Consider the following 14,638-nt stretch of genomic DNA (forward strand, 5'->3'; position numbering starts at 1 on the left):
AAAAAATAAATGTGTCCTCCCTCATCATAAACAGCACTGACCGCCACTGGTTTGCATGGTACTGGATACATTTGTTTTCAGCAATAGTCAGGTATTTTGTTGGAAACTAACATTTTGTTAGACTTGGGGTGATCAGATATTATGAATGGAGTTAAACACAAAGTTCTGGGCTGAATTTAATTACTGATTTTATTTATTTTCTCATTTTCTCCACCCCACTTCAGATAAGTATGTCCATGAGTAATACAATTCCATCTCCTGACATTCCTAGGTCCTGTATGTGTATTATAATACAGGTAATGGCAGACTTGCACTTTGGCCACTAGATGTCTGTATTCTGCTTCTGATTCAGTGGTAAGCTTTGTGCAAGAAAAGGAGATGACATTATTAGTTATCCTTTGTGACATCACAGAAGTCTTAGACACTTCAGTTGACACAGTGGCAGTATTTCACTGACATGTTTTCCCCACACCAACAAGGTAGGTTTTTAGGGAATTCTCAATATGGACCCATGTTGGTAGATAATCAATTCTCTCTACTTGATCATCATTCTGCACACTGCCTGCTTTCATCATCCAGGAATGGCGTTGCCCAGCTTGCAGCACTATGTGGACAGGTTGATGTTTGAAGGCCAGTGTGCAGACTGTGCGTTGGTGAACGTCAGTACCCGCAGGGTGATGGCGGCCACTCCAGGGGGATCACTGGAACATCTGACCCGGCGTGAGATTAGGAGGATACTGGCCAGGAAGAGAGAGGCCATCCAGACCCAGGGAGTGAGCCTGGGGGGGCTGCGCTGTGCTCTGGTGAGGGACAACATGGTCACCCCAGGGGAGAGGTCAATGGACCTGCGCACCAAGCACAGGCCCAGCCGGGGTGTGGCCGTGCGCCGGACACGCCATCTCCTCCTGGTGCTCCTCGGCAACAGGGGGATCAGCAGCGGATTCCTCAACCACAAGGCCTATCAGATGGCTGCATGCCTTCGCAACGCTGGATCATCACAACTTGCTTGAATTTACTGCTTACCTGTATGTACTGCTTACCTGAACTTTTGCTTGGGAGGACATTCCTGTGTCATGGACAGTATGGGATTTTTGACAGAGTAAACTGAGTTGAAACTGTCTACACTGTGTCCTGTAGTTAGTGACATATATGTGCTTCTTTAATTGTGTAGTGACCTAGAATACAGTGACCTAGTATGCAAGCCAAGTACACACGAGTCTGGATGGCCAGGTCCCACATTGTTATTACAGTACTACATGGTCAGCCACAGACCAGGATAAACAGACAATGTGACAGTAACTGACATAAAGACAGTTAAAAGGTTAAGTGTCAGACACTCAGTTTAACAAGTAGTAGGCTAAGTATGCCTGCTGCTTGGAAGACTAGACACCAATAGCAGAGTAAATACATACCCTGTCAAGAATCTTGGAGAAATGGTCACAAATTGCATTCATAACTTGCATAATAGCATAACATGAGTCTAAGGTCAATAATATACTTTCAGAACAGAATGTATTAGACACGTGAACAATTAAGGAAGAAATGTGACTCATGCATACAGTGCCTGAAATTAACATCAGGTAGAAGAAATAAAAAAGGGCATATGCTCAAAATATGACTTCAGCCCATAGTGTTTGACAAGGCGTTTGTCTACATTGGAGTGCGCTTACAAGTAACCAGCTAGTGCAGGCTGACACTGTACTGGTTATTGAACTTAATTGCTTTGAACTATTTTCCCCACATTGTCTGATACGACTGCGCTGTTGGAGCTAGGAACACAAGCATTTTGCTACACCCACAATAATATCTGCTAAATATGTGTATGTGACCAATAAAATTTGATTTGATAAATTCACACGCTTCTATTGGAAAGTTCAGTTATGAAAAACCTGTTTGGGTACTCACATGACCGTGGGTGTAGTTGGCTATAGCTGACTGGAGCTCCAGATGTGCGAGTACACACTTCACGGTACTCTTTAAGCACAGTAAGCTCCCACACTTAGGAGTTTACAGAGAACAGCCATCACTCTTCACTTCTATATTTTTTTTAATCAATTTTCTGCCAGTTGATTATATATTTTGTCAGTTTTGTTACAGTACATGGATCTTTGAAATCATTTAATACCATTGTTTACTGTCATGCAAAATGTAGGTTGTTTTCCAGCCAGCTAAAGAAAAAATAGGGCACATCTGTTTTGACTCAAAGTTTTCACATACAGCACTGTAGGCCTAAACACACACACACACACACACACACACACACTCACACACACACACACACACACACACACACGCTAGGGATTAACTGATTCCCATAACTAAGCATTATAGTAAAGTGGATTATTAACAACCCTATTCTGCTCAAGAAGCAGGACTGCACTGCAGTTACCACCATAACTTCTCTACACAAACAATCAGAGCACAGAATGACCATGGCTGGCCTGCCTTAGTTTCCTGACTGTAGCTCTGACGTCAGAGGGGGAGTTTACAAGGGGGCCCACAGAGCACCCCTGCCTATCTGGGATGGAGCAACAGAGAGGCCGCCTCCTCACAAGCCCCTTCCTTTCCCACAGTCAACAGGAAGACTGAGCTGAGTCAGAGCGGAGACCAGACAGAGAGGACCCAAACACTCAGGAGAAGGAGGACGTCTCAAAAGCTTCCAATCCAGCACAAAAAAATGAGAAGTCTGAAAGAAGGAATGAACATAAGGAGTAAGAATCACAGAGAGGTGGAGAAACTCCAGTTAACGTCTCCACACTACGTCGAGGTGGAGAAATCAGACAAGAAAAGTTCCAAATACAGGGAGGGGGAGCTTCCAATGCAAACTACACAGGAAAATCAGAGGTCGTCTAGTATGGCTGGGCAAGTATCCAAGAGCTCAGCGCAGCGACTCAGCCGAGACCTGACCTGTTCTATCTGCCTGGACCTCTTCAAGCAGCCTGTCTCCCTGCCCTGTGACCACACCTTCTGCCAGGCATGTATCGCTGGATACTGGACGGGCCCCAGAGGCCAGGTTCAGGGGGGGTCCGGATCCTGTCCCCAGTGCAGGAAGGTCTTCCCTGGCCAGAGCTACCGGCCCAACCGCATTGTGGGTAACATAGTGGAGAGCTACTGCCAGGGCCTGGAGGAGAGAGAGGGGCTGCTGGGGGACACTGGGGTACCAGAGAGGAGCCTTGCTTCTGCTCCTGCCCCGTGCTGTGGCCGGCACCGAGAGGAGCTGAAGCTCTACTGTGAGGAGGACCAAGAGCTGTTGTGTCTGGTGTGTGGACTCTCTCAGGAGCACCGGAACCACAACATGGTGTGTGTCCAAGAGGCACAGCAGAGTTACAGGGTAAGTCCAAATTCTATTTGACTTGTGTTGCCTTGTTACACTCTTACATTTTTCAAAGAATGCTAGTAAAAGGCATAGGGGAAATTGAAGACAGGTGGTGCTATGGACTGAGCAGTAGAATTTTGCTTGGGAGGAATTGAAGCAAAAAAAGTAGATTTGATCAAATGTTGCACAAAAAAAACAGTGACTTGGCATCAACAACTACAATGTCAATGATTTGTCACATCACTTTACGTGTCACTTTTTTCTGTAAGACAAACTGCTCATTATTCTCCCCACATTCTCTTGTTAAGAGTTGCATCCGGCTTGTTTCCCATAACATTCATATTCCAGCCTCACTCCAAGAGCAGATTACTGTATTTACTGTAAGGCCTGGTGTAGAGAACAGAAGGCTGATGCCGACTTAGTCATGCTGCTGCTTTTTTCTGGCCATGCAGGCGTCTCTCAGCAGTTCCATGGACTCTCTGAAAGGGGAGCTGAACACGGCCCTGCAGTGTGAGAGAGAAACTGAGGACGAGGTTAAGAAGCTCAAGGTGAGATGCTCTCGTATCTACAGCTTGTAACAATCTGTACATTGCACTTAAACCTTGAGTGTCTCATAAACCTTGACCCTCTCGATCTAACTGCCATTGCTAATGAACCCCCCCAAACCCTCCCACCCCACACACTTTCTGTCCCCCAGGAGCACACGGCAGACCTGAAGCAGCGCATCGAGGCCCAGTTCAGCGACCTGCACCAGTTCCTGTACCAGGAAGAGAAGCTGCTGCAGGTGAAGCTGAAGACAGAGGAGCGCAGGGAGCTGATCAGGCTGGACGAACACAAGGCCCTGCTCTGTGTGGAGGTCTGCCGTCTGCAGAGGGCCCTGAATGAGATCGAGGACAAGCTGAGGGAGCAGGACCCCTTTACATTGCTGCGGGTGAGAGACAGGGTAATTCTAGGCTGGTGGAATTTCACATGAGAAGTAACTCAATGAGCCTCCTTGACTGGGGAATGTGAAAAATATGAGTTTCACACTGAAAAGTTTTAGGTTAGATTTTATGTTATTTTGCTTGTGCCGTTTGAAAACGATGTACTGGATGGGAGGACAAAACTAGCTTGCACACTTCTAGACATTTACATCTGCTGTAATAAGTTAGTAAGTAACCATTCTAGACATTCTACAGTCGCTCTGGATAAGAGCGTCTGCTAAATGACTTAAATGTAAATGTAAGGTCTTTCTGATAGCAATGAGTAGAGTAGTACTTCATTGATCCCAACTTGGGAAATTCACTCAGCATCATCCTTGATAAGGACAAGACCCTTATCAATGACAAACACATAAAATACACACAATGGCCCTCCAGAGTGCAGGGAGGGACCCTTCAGGGTGGAGCACAGGCAGGATGTGGGCCCATGACCTCACTCCTGGTCGATGGTGAGGATAAGGAGATTATAGGGAAAGCAGGCTCAGACCCAGGGACTTTCCCCCAACCACTGGGAGATCCCACAGGGCCGGGATAGCGTGAGCTCAGACACTGATGTCATGTGGAAAACTGTTTTCTCTCTTTTTACCCACTGCCAAAACTAATCAGCACACTCTCCCCTCTGTTTTTCCTGTCTCGTCCCAGAATATCAAGACCCTGGTCCAGAGGTGAGTGCGTGATGGGACGTGGGACATTTTAGATTGTTATTCCATAATGGAGTTTTCATGTTTCTGATATGTATTGTCTGAAGCTTGTGTTGACTTTGGCAGGCCGACGCCCAAGTTTGAAAAGCCTACTCTCACGGCCCCCAGCCTGTGTGAGGGTCGGTTCGCAGGGCCCCTGCAGTACCGAGTGTGGAAATCATTGAAAGGAAGCATTTACCCAGGTACTGTAAGGCATCAACCTTTACAATGGCTTGCTGAGGGGAGGAAGGCTCATAGTAATGGTTGGAATGGAGTCAATGGAATGGTATCAATCACATGGAAACCACGTTTGATACCATTCCATTTACTCCATTCCAGCCATTATTATGAGCTGTCCTCCCCTCAGCAGCCTCCACTGAACCTTTAGTAGAGTGACTGACAATTACAGCACTCAGGAGCAATAATTCAGGAGCTTTCAGCAACTATTTTTACTCTGCAACATACATGAATTGCCCAGAATTGACTACTTGACAGTTGTTATTTAAAATGGAAAGTTGAAACTGCTACTGAGAATTATACTGTGTTCACATTGTAACGCTTTCTATCTGTGTCATGGCATGTAAAATCATGCAATACCTAACTTGACCAACTCATTTTCCCTTATTCTCAGTTCCGGCCGCCATCACCTTGAATTCGAGCACGGCCAACCCCTGGCTTAGCCTGACCTCCTCCCTCACCTGTGTCCGCTACCAGACCTTCAACCACTCTGTCCAGGACAACCCCAACCGCTTCAATGCTGCGTTGTCCCTGTTGGGCAGTCAGGGCTTCACCCACGGCCGCCACTACTGGGAGATAGAGGTCTACAGCAGCACTGTGTGGACCGTGGGTGTGGCTAGAGAAACTGTATCGAGGAAGGGAGTAATCAAAGCCTTGCCGGCCAATGGCTTTTGGACCCTGTCCCTGTCCTATGGAATACAGTACATGGCCTGTACATCGCCCCCTACTGTGCTTTCACTGGAGGAGCCTCTGGCTAGAATAGGGGTATATCTGGATTATAAGAGGGGTCTGGTTTCTTTCTACAATGCAGAGAGCATGACACATCTCTATACGTTCCGTGAAACCTTCACAGAGACGTTGTACCCCTACTTCAATCTGGGATTCCTGGATAAAGTGCATGAGAATGAGCCCCTCAAAGTTTTCCTTCCCAAAATCTGACAGCCGCGGCACGCATCTATTCCCCGCAAAGCCTGAGGCCATCCTTACACTGGTGTGGTGCTAAAACACCCTCAGAATCTAACTGTTAGATTATAAGCGACGTAAAATCAACTGACACAAAATACTACCGTCATATTGTTTGAGATGTTAGAGAGAGTAAGCAGGCCAACTGTAAATAATACATTTTTTAAATGTAATCTTGATGTGGGCCAGAGCTTCACCATCAAGGTTTGTTAAATGTATGTATGTGTCACGATTGTCTTCGTCTTCTGTCGATAGTGCGAAATCGTCATCAGAAAAGGTAGACCAATACGCAGCAGGTACGTGTATGCTCATTTTGACTTTTATTTACTATCAACAATGAACGTACAAAAAATAACAAAACGAAAATGAGCTAACAACCACAAACAGTCTGGCAAAGCCTAGGGCTGAACACAGAACAATCACCCACAAATCACAAACACAAACACACCCTTAATTATGGGACTCTCAATCAAAGGCAGATAGACAACACCTGCCTTCAACTGAGAGTCCCAACCCCAATTAACCAACATAGAAACACACTCACCAGACTAGACATAGAAATACATACACATAGACTATAAACCAAAACCCCGGAAATACTAAATCAAACACCCTTAAACCAAACACACCACCCTGAACCACATAAAACAAATAACCTCTGTCACGCCCTGACCAAACTACAAAATAATTAACCTTATATACTGGCCAGGACGTGACAGTACCCCCCCCCTTAAAGGTGCTACCCCGGAAGCACCTTAACAAAAAAAAATAACCCCAAACAATACCCAAAAGAAAAATTCCCCCTTACTAAAGGGAGGGAAGGGAGGGTGGCTGCCGTCAACGACGGCACTGTGCTACACCCCCCCTCCCCAACCCACCTATTTTTTGGAGGTGGCTCCGGCTCAGGCCGTTCCAGGCTGTCTGGGCAGTCTGGCAGCTCGGGACAGTCTGGGCAGTCTGGGCAGTCTGGGCAGTCTGGCAACTCGGGACAGTCTGGGCAGTCTGGCCACTCCGGCAGTTCAGGGCAGTCTGGCCACTCCGGCAGTTCAGGGCAGTCTGGCCACTCCGGCAGTTCAGGGCAGTCTGGCCACTCCGGCAGTTCAGGGCAGTCTGGCCACTCCGGCAGTTCAGGGCAGTCTGGCCACTCCGGCAGTTCAGGGCAGTCTGGCCACTCCGGCAGTTCAGGGCAGTCTGGCCACTCCGGCAGTTCAGCGCAGTCTGGCCACTCCGGCAGTTCAGCGCAGTCTGGCCACTCCGGCAGTTCAGCGCAGTCTGACCACTCCGGCGACTGTTGACTGGCGGGCAGCTCCGGCGACTGTTGACTGACGGGCAGCTCCGACGACTGTTGACTGGCGGGCAGCTCCGACGACTGTTGACTGGCGGGCAGCTCCGACGACTGTTGACTGGCGGGCAGCTCCGACGACTGTTGACTGGCGGGCAGCTCCGACGACTGTTGACTGGCGGGCAGCTCCGACGACTGTTGACTGGCGGGCAGCTCCGACGACTGTTGACTGGCGGGCAGCTCCGACGACTGTTGACTGGCGGGCAGCTCCGACGACTGTTGACTGGCGAGGCTGGGTTTACGCACTTGCAGTTTAGTGCGGGGAGCAGGAACAGGACGAGTCGGACTGGGTGGACGCACTTCCGGGTCCGCACGAGAGACAGGAGCTGGAAACCCAGGGCTATGGAGGCGCACAGCCGGTCTAGATCTTACCTCCTGCACAACCCGCCTTGGCTGGATGGAACTAGTAGCACTGTACGAGCGGAGTGCTCGTACAGGGCAGACTGGGCTGTGCAGGGGCCTGATGGTAGCCGTGCGTAGAGCGGGAGTTGGGTAGCCTGGTCCTCGGAGGCGTACCGGCGACCAGATGCGCTGCGCAGGCATCCTCCTACCAGGCTGAATGCCTGCTCTAGCACGGCACCTGCGAGGGGCTGGAATAACTCGCACCGGACTGTGCGTGCGTATGGGTGAGATAGTGCGCTTCTCAGCGAAACATAGCGCTCTCCACCCCATACGCTCCTCCATATAACCACGGGTAGCTGGCTTCCGGCTCTTCCTTCGCCTAGCCAAACTACCCGTGTGCCCCCCCAAAAATTTTTCTTGGGGGTGCCTCTCGTGCTTCAACGCCAGTCGTATACCTCGGAAACGTTCCCGGTCCATACCAGCCTCACTCCTTTCCTCTCTCTCGCGTACCACCTGTTTCCAAGGAAGGCGATCTTTCCCTGCTTGGATCTCCTCCCAAGTGTAGGAGCCTTCTCCCTCCAAGATCTCCTCCCAAGTCCATCTCTCTCGTTTGTCCTCTTCGAAAATCCTCCGCTCCTTCCTCTGCTGCTTGGTCCTGATTAGGTGGGTGATTCTGTCACGATTGTCTTCGTCTTCTGTCGATAGTGCGAAATCGTCATCAGAAAAGGTAGACCAATACGCAGCAGGTACGTGTATGCTCATTTTGACTTTTATTTACTATCAACAATGAACGTACAAAAAATAACAAAACGAAAACGAGCTAACAACCACAAACAGTCTGGCAAAGCCTAGGGCTGAACACAGAACAATCACCCACAAATCACAAACACACCCTTAATTATGGGACTCTCAATCAAAGGCAGATAGACAACACCTGCCTTCAACTGAGAGTCCCAACCCCAATTAACCAACATAGAAACACACTCACCAGACTAGACATAGAAATACATACACATAGACTATAAACCAAAACCCCGGAAATACTAAATCAAACACCCTTAAACCAAACACACCACCCTGAACCACATAAAACAAATAACCTCTGTCACGCCCTGACCAAACTACAAAATAATTAACCTTATATACTGGCCAGGACGTGACAGTATGCGCAGTAACCTTTTGCAGTATTACAGTGTAAATTGTACGTGACTGCTGTAAACAGAATGATGAATACAAAATTGCCTTATCGTGTACAATGTACGGCAGTTAAATATTTTGAGAAAAAAATGGACCAACTATTTTAATAAGTAATCTTCAATGCATAATAATCATCTTTTAATGAATTTTGGATATCATCAGTATTTCAAACGTTCACCTCACGATACTGTACCATTCAAAATAAATAAGAATTTGTTTTGTGTCTCTGTGTTGAAATAGAACCTGTTATTTGATCTGGACAGTCTCAGCACAAACAGTACCAGGCATAAGCACACTTCTGCATGGTGGATTTGTGCATATCAGAGCACAGGAAAGAGGAAACTCGTTAAGAGGTCATTTGAAAAGAGTTTTCTGTGTGGTTGTGTCAGTCTTTCTTCCTGTGATCCTTTAGGCTTAGCCTACAGTACATTGAACCAAGCTGAGTAATTCTTCAAAATTATGTGAGTAAAATTGATGGACCATTTCCGAGAAATCCCCGACTAATCAAGAAAGAGAGGGAGAGAGCGAGCAGTTTAAACCTGCACACTTGTTTTTTTTGTACGTACCATTAGCAGTAGCACTTTGAGGAAAACATTCTCATTCCACCATGCAGGCTGATACAACCCACACACATCAGGAGTGGTCCCGTGTGACTCAGCTGTTAGAGCATGCCGCTAGCAACACCAGGGATGTGGGTTCGATTCTCACAGGGGATCAGTATGAAAATGTGTCTTGAGTAGTTGACAAATTCACTTTGTGTATTAAAGTAGTATTATTTGGTCTCATATTCCTAGCACGCAATGAATGCATCAAGCTTGTGATGCATTTGCAGTTTGTTTTAGTTGTGTTTCAGGTTATTTTGTGCCCAATAGAAATGAATGGTAAATAATGTATTGTGTCATTTTGAAGTGCCTTTCATTGTAAATAAGAACATAATTTGTTTCTTAACACTTCTACATTCATGTGGATGCTACCATGATTACAGATAACCATGAATGAATCATTAATAATGATGAGTGAGAAAATTAAACAGTGATAAATATCATACCCTCCAAAAAATGTTAACCTCCCCTGCTATTGGTATTGTGAGAGGTTAGCATGTTTTGGGTGTATAATCTTTGTGCCTCTGTAACTTTCACACTCATTATTCAGGATTGATTCAGGATAATCCGTAATCATGATAGCATCAACATTAATGTAGAAGTGCTTGGAAACATATTCTATTCTTATTTACAATAAAAGTGTCTCCAAAATGGCACAATACATTATTTACCATGAATTTCTATTGGGCACAAAATAATCTGAAACACAACCAAAGCAAACTACAAATGCATCCAACAATTTTGTAGAGTCACAAGCTTGATGTAGTAATTGTGCGCTAGGAATATGGGACCAAATAATACAATCTTTGACTACTTTAATACGCTATAAGTGAATAAGTCCAAATACTTATGACACCTTCAAATGGGGGGACTAGATAAATTAAGTGCTTCAATTTCTAAACGGTAAAAGAGATATGTATGAAAATACCCTCAAATAAAAGGTGACATTCTGAACTGTCACCTCATATAAAACATTTGATCTCAAATCCAAAATGGAGTGAAGAGCCAAATTAAATGTTTTAGCTTCACTGTCCAAATAAATACAGTTGAAGTCGGAAGTTTACATACACCTTAACCAAACACAGTTAAACTCAGTTTTTTACAATTCCTGACATTTAATCCGAGTAAAAACTCACTGTCTTAGGTCAGTTAGGATCACCACTTTATTTTAAGAATGTGAAATGTCAGAATAATAGTAGAGAGAATGATTTATTTCAGCTTTTATTTCTTTCATCACATTTCCAGCGGGTCAGAAGTTTACATACACTCAATTAGTATTTGGTAGCATTGCCTTTAAATAGTTTAACTTGGGTCAAATGTTTTGGCCCATTCCTGCTGACAGAGCGGGTGTAACTGAGTCAGGTTTGTAGACCTCCTTGCGCGCACATGCTTTTTCTGGTCTACCCACAAATGTTCTATAGGTTTGAGGTCAGGGCTTTGTGATGGCCACTCCAATACCTTTGTTGCCCGTAAGCCATTTTGCCACAATTTTGGAAGTATGCTTGGGGTCATGGTCCATTTGGAAGACCCATTTGCGACCAAGCTTTAACTTCCTGAATGATGTCTTGAGATGTTGCTTCAATATATCCACATGATTTCCCTTCCTCATGATGCCATCTATTTTGTGAAGTGCACCAATCCCCCCTGCAGCAAAGCACCCCCAGAACATGATGCTGCCACCCCCGTGCTTGATGGTTATGGTGTTGGGATGGTGTTCTTCGGCTTGCAAGCCTCCCCCGTTTTCCTCCAAACATAACGATGGTCATTATGGCCAAATAGTTATATTTTTGTTTCATCAGACCAGAGGACATTTCTCCAAAAAGTATGATATTTGTCCCCTGTGCAGTTGCAAACAGTAATCTGGCATTTTTATGGCGGTTATGGAGCAGTGGCTTCTTCATTGCTGAGCGGACTTTAAGGTTATGTCGGTATAGGACTCATTTTACTGTTGATATAGGTACTTTTGTACCTGTTTAATCCAGCATCTTCACAAGGTCCTTTGCTGTTGTTCTGGGATTGATTTGCACTTTTCACACCAAAGTACTTTAATCTCTAGGAGACAGAACGAGTCTCCTTCCTAAGCGGTATGACGGCTGCAAGGTCCCATGGTGTTCATGCTTGCGTACTATTGTTTGTACAGATGAACGTGGTACCTTCAGCGTTTGGAAATTTCTCCCAAGGATGAACCAGTTTTGTGGAGGTCCACCATTTTTTTCTGGAGGTCTTGGCTGATTTCTTTAGATTTTCCCATGACGTCAAGCAAAGAGGCACTGAGTTTGAAGGTAGGCCTTGAAATACATCCACAGGTACACCTCCAATTGACTCAACTGATGTCAATTAGCCTATCAGAAGCTTCTAAAGCCATGACATAATTTTCTGGAATTTTTCAAGCTGTTTAAAGGCACAGTTAACCTACTGTATGTAGAAAATAAAGGAAAGCCGCACACTCTAAGAGCTCAGATGCAAAAATGTAATAACCAACGTTTCGACAGCGAAGCTGTCTTCATCAGGGTATCACCTGATACCCTGATGAAGACAGCTTCGCTGTCGAAACGTTGGTTATTACATTTTTGCATCTGAGCTCTTAGAGTGTGCGGCTCTCCTTTATTTTCTAGTTTTCTACTCCGCTAGCCAGCACCTCGCCTTTATAGGTGTGCGTTTCTTTTTTCTAGATTAACCTACTGTATGTAAACTTCTGACCCAATGGAATTGTGATACAGTGAATTATAAGTGAAAAAATCTGTCTGTAAACAATTGTTGTAAAAATTACTTGTGTCATGCACAAAGTAGATGTCCTAGCCGACTTTCCAAAACTATAGTTTGTTAACAAGAAATTTGGGGAGTGGTTGAAAAATGAGTTTAAATGACTCCAACCTAAGTGTATGTAAGCTTCCGACTTCAACTGTACGTAGGGGAGTCTTTATTTGGGACAAATCATAAAACAATTGGAAAAGAACAGACCACCGCCTTAATTTACATTTATATATATTTATTAGCCTAGCCCTTGAAAAGAATAACAACACATGTTCATTTTTCTTGTTCTGCTAACATCAATCATGTGTGGGGGGGGGAATCATCCCTGTTCTGCATTGCAAGACCATACTAATTGCAACTGTGTGCTCAAAACAAATTTCCCCGGTTCTATCTGTCTTTCCTAATCATCAATGTGCAACCCTCAATGATACACAGTATAGTGCCAATAATTAAGTCAAGAGTAAATAGACATATTTAGGAACCAAGGCAAGGTGGGAAGGTTATCTTTCCAAGAAGTTAGGGCTCAGCTGGATTTCAAGTTAGGAGGTGGTCGGGGATCTTGGGAGTATTCCCTAAAACCCTGATAATCCTGTATCCTATACAGTTATACCACCATCCCAGTGATCCTTACAGGCCTGTGGGAACCTTTTTGTTATCTTGAGGAAATTACAAACTTTTTGGGAATTCATTTCAGGTCTCCCACACATATCCACTCTCTCGTCCACCCTCCCTAATCTAAATGATACAAACTTGAAAACGCTCTCTACTGCTGCATGGCTTGACTCCTTACAGCTGGCTTTGGGCGGAGTGGGGTATGGGGGGGGGCAGCTATCCAAGCATCCGCTCTTCTTAGGGAACTGGGAGTGTCAATGCTTTGGGGTGCACAGTCTCCTCTTAAGTCTTGGTAAAGAGGGGTTCACTTGCTTGTGTGCAATGTGTCTTGGAACTTTGTGCTCGTGTACCGTACATGGAAGCCCTTCTTATTGATGGTGTCATCAGAATGGAACTTTATAACAATGGCATCCCCAGCAGAGTAGATTTCCTCAGGAGGCTGGAAGATAAATACAAAGAGAGAGAGAGAAAGATTATCTTACACCTCTACATTTTTTAAGTAGGCAAACACCCCCTGGCATTTTGTGAAGTGCTACATACAGTAGCACTATATATGTACAGTAGCTGTTACAATCTAGTAGGTGTACTGAAACCTTTTGTCGTCCTTACCCCAGATCCACAGTAGCGACCAAGCCTTGGGGCCTTGACATCAGCACCATCAAATAGTTCAATGTAGTCATAGCCGCAGTCTGCCTCTTCCTCAATCTCAAAGGTTTGGAAGATGAGCTCTACTCCGTAGCCCTTCTCAGCGGAGACCACCCACTGGCAGTCAGACGCCCCTGGGTAGTTGTTATCCCCAAACTGGGCGTGCGAATAAAGATCTTTGGTCTTGACCTCAGCTTTCAGGCTTCCTCCACACTCTGAGAACGCACAGCCACAAAAAAGAGACAGAGCCTCAGAGAAGGAACTCATTGAGATATGAATGTCCAATTTATCAACAAATAATTCTCTGAGAGGCAGTGTTCCCACATTCCATGTGGGATTCTATAACCTTATACCAATCTGAAAAAGCTGACATATTGTCCCTTTGTTTTCTTAGTTGAAAGACACCAAAAAGCGCAAACCCAGGTGGCAACATGGGCATTGTCACCCCCAATCGTACTAATGAATTCATATTTCATTATTCATGGGTCCTGACAAAACATGTAAATGTTGTCACGCTGCCTGCTGAATCACACATTACAAACATAATGTACTGTATGTTAGGGATAATATAATACCAAGACAAGATGAGATGAGAATCAAAAACCAGAGACATTGACATCAGCATACAAGAATACATTTGCATCAGTAGACACAGAGAGATGATCATTAACGATGGAGGTAAACAATGGTCCCAGGATCAAATCCTTGTTGCACATCCTTTTCAACCTCCCAGTAATTAGTTGTCTTTGGGAAAACACAAGCCTTTTTGATTGATCTGAGGGACAAAATTAGTCCCAACTGGATCAAAGGCCTTGGTAAGATGAATGAATATCACTTAACTGGTCTGCTGGGGTTAATGGATTATTATTATGGTCACGCTCCCCAGTTTCTGTGTTGTGGGTTTGTATGTGTGTGTAATTCAGGAAATGGCTTCCTAGAATCCTAAAGCAGCTGATTGGTCGGCCCCA

The 14,638-nt window shown here is 45.3% G+C and overlaps 2 protein-coding genes and 1 pseudogene across 4 annotated transcripts in view; 2 read left to right on the forward strand and 1 right to left on the reverse strand.

The window, feature by feature from the left end:
* The first annotated feature begins 581 nt into the window (after positions 1–581).
* Positions 582–1,010, forward strand: LOC115148316 (profilin-2 pseudogene; annotated as a pseudogene).
* A 1,406-nt stretch (positions 1,011–2,416) lies between these two features.
* LOC115149158 (zinc-binding protein A33-like) lies at positions 2,417–6,510 on the forward strand. Its single transcript, XM_029691732.1, has 6 exons — positions 2,417–3,331; positions 3,769–3,864; positions 4,014–4,247; positions 4,939–4,961; positions 5,064–5,179; positions 5,608–6,510. The coding sequence occupies exons 1-6, from the start codon at positions 2,678–2,680 to the stop codon at positions 6,150–6,152; spliced, it is 1,668 nt and encodes a 555-aa protein (XP_029547592.1). The 5' UTR covers positions 2,417–2,677; the 3' UTR covers positions 6,153–6,510.
* Positions 6,511–12,631: 6,121 nt separating this feature from the next.
* The window catches only part of LOC115149159 (bone morphogenetic protein 1), a 57,499-nt gene continuing 55,492 nt past the window's right edge, over positions 12,632–14,638 (reverse strand). For all 3 annotated transcript variants that reach the window (XM_029691735.1, XM_029691733.1, XM_029691736.1), the window contains 2 exons: positions 13,635–13,885; positions 12,632–13,464 (listed from right to left, as the gene is read on the reverse strand). In XM_029691735.1, coding sequence (XP_029547595.1) covers positions 13,330–13,464; positions 13,635–13,885 — 386 coding nt within the window. In that variant the 3' untranslated portion in view covers positions 12,632–13,329. The remainder of the gene's footprint in view (positions 13,465–13,634; positions 13,886–14,638) is intronic.

Source organism: Salmo trutta, chromosome 15, assembly GCF_901001165.1.
Source record: "Salmo trutta chromosome 15, fSalTru1.1, whole genome shotgun sequence".
NCBI lineage: Eukaryota > Metazoa > Chordata > Actinopteri > Salmoniformes > Salmonidae > Salmo > Salmo trutta.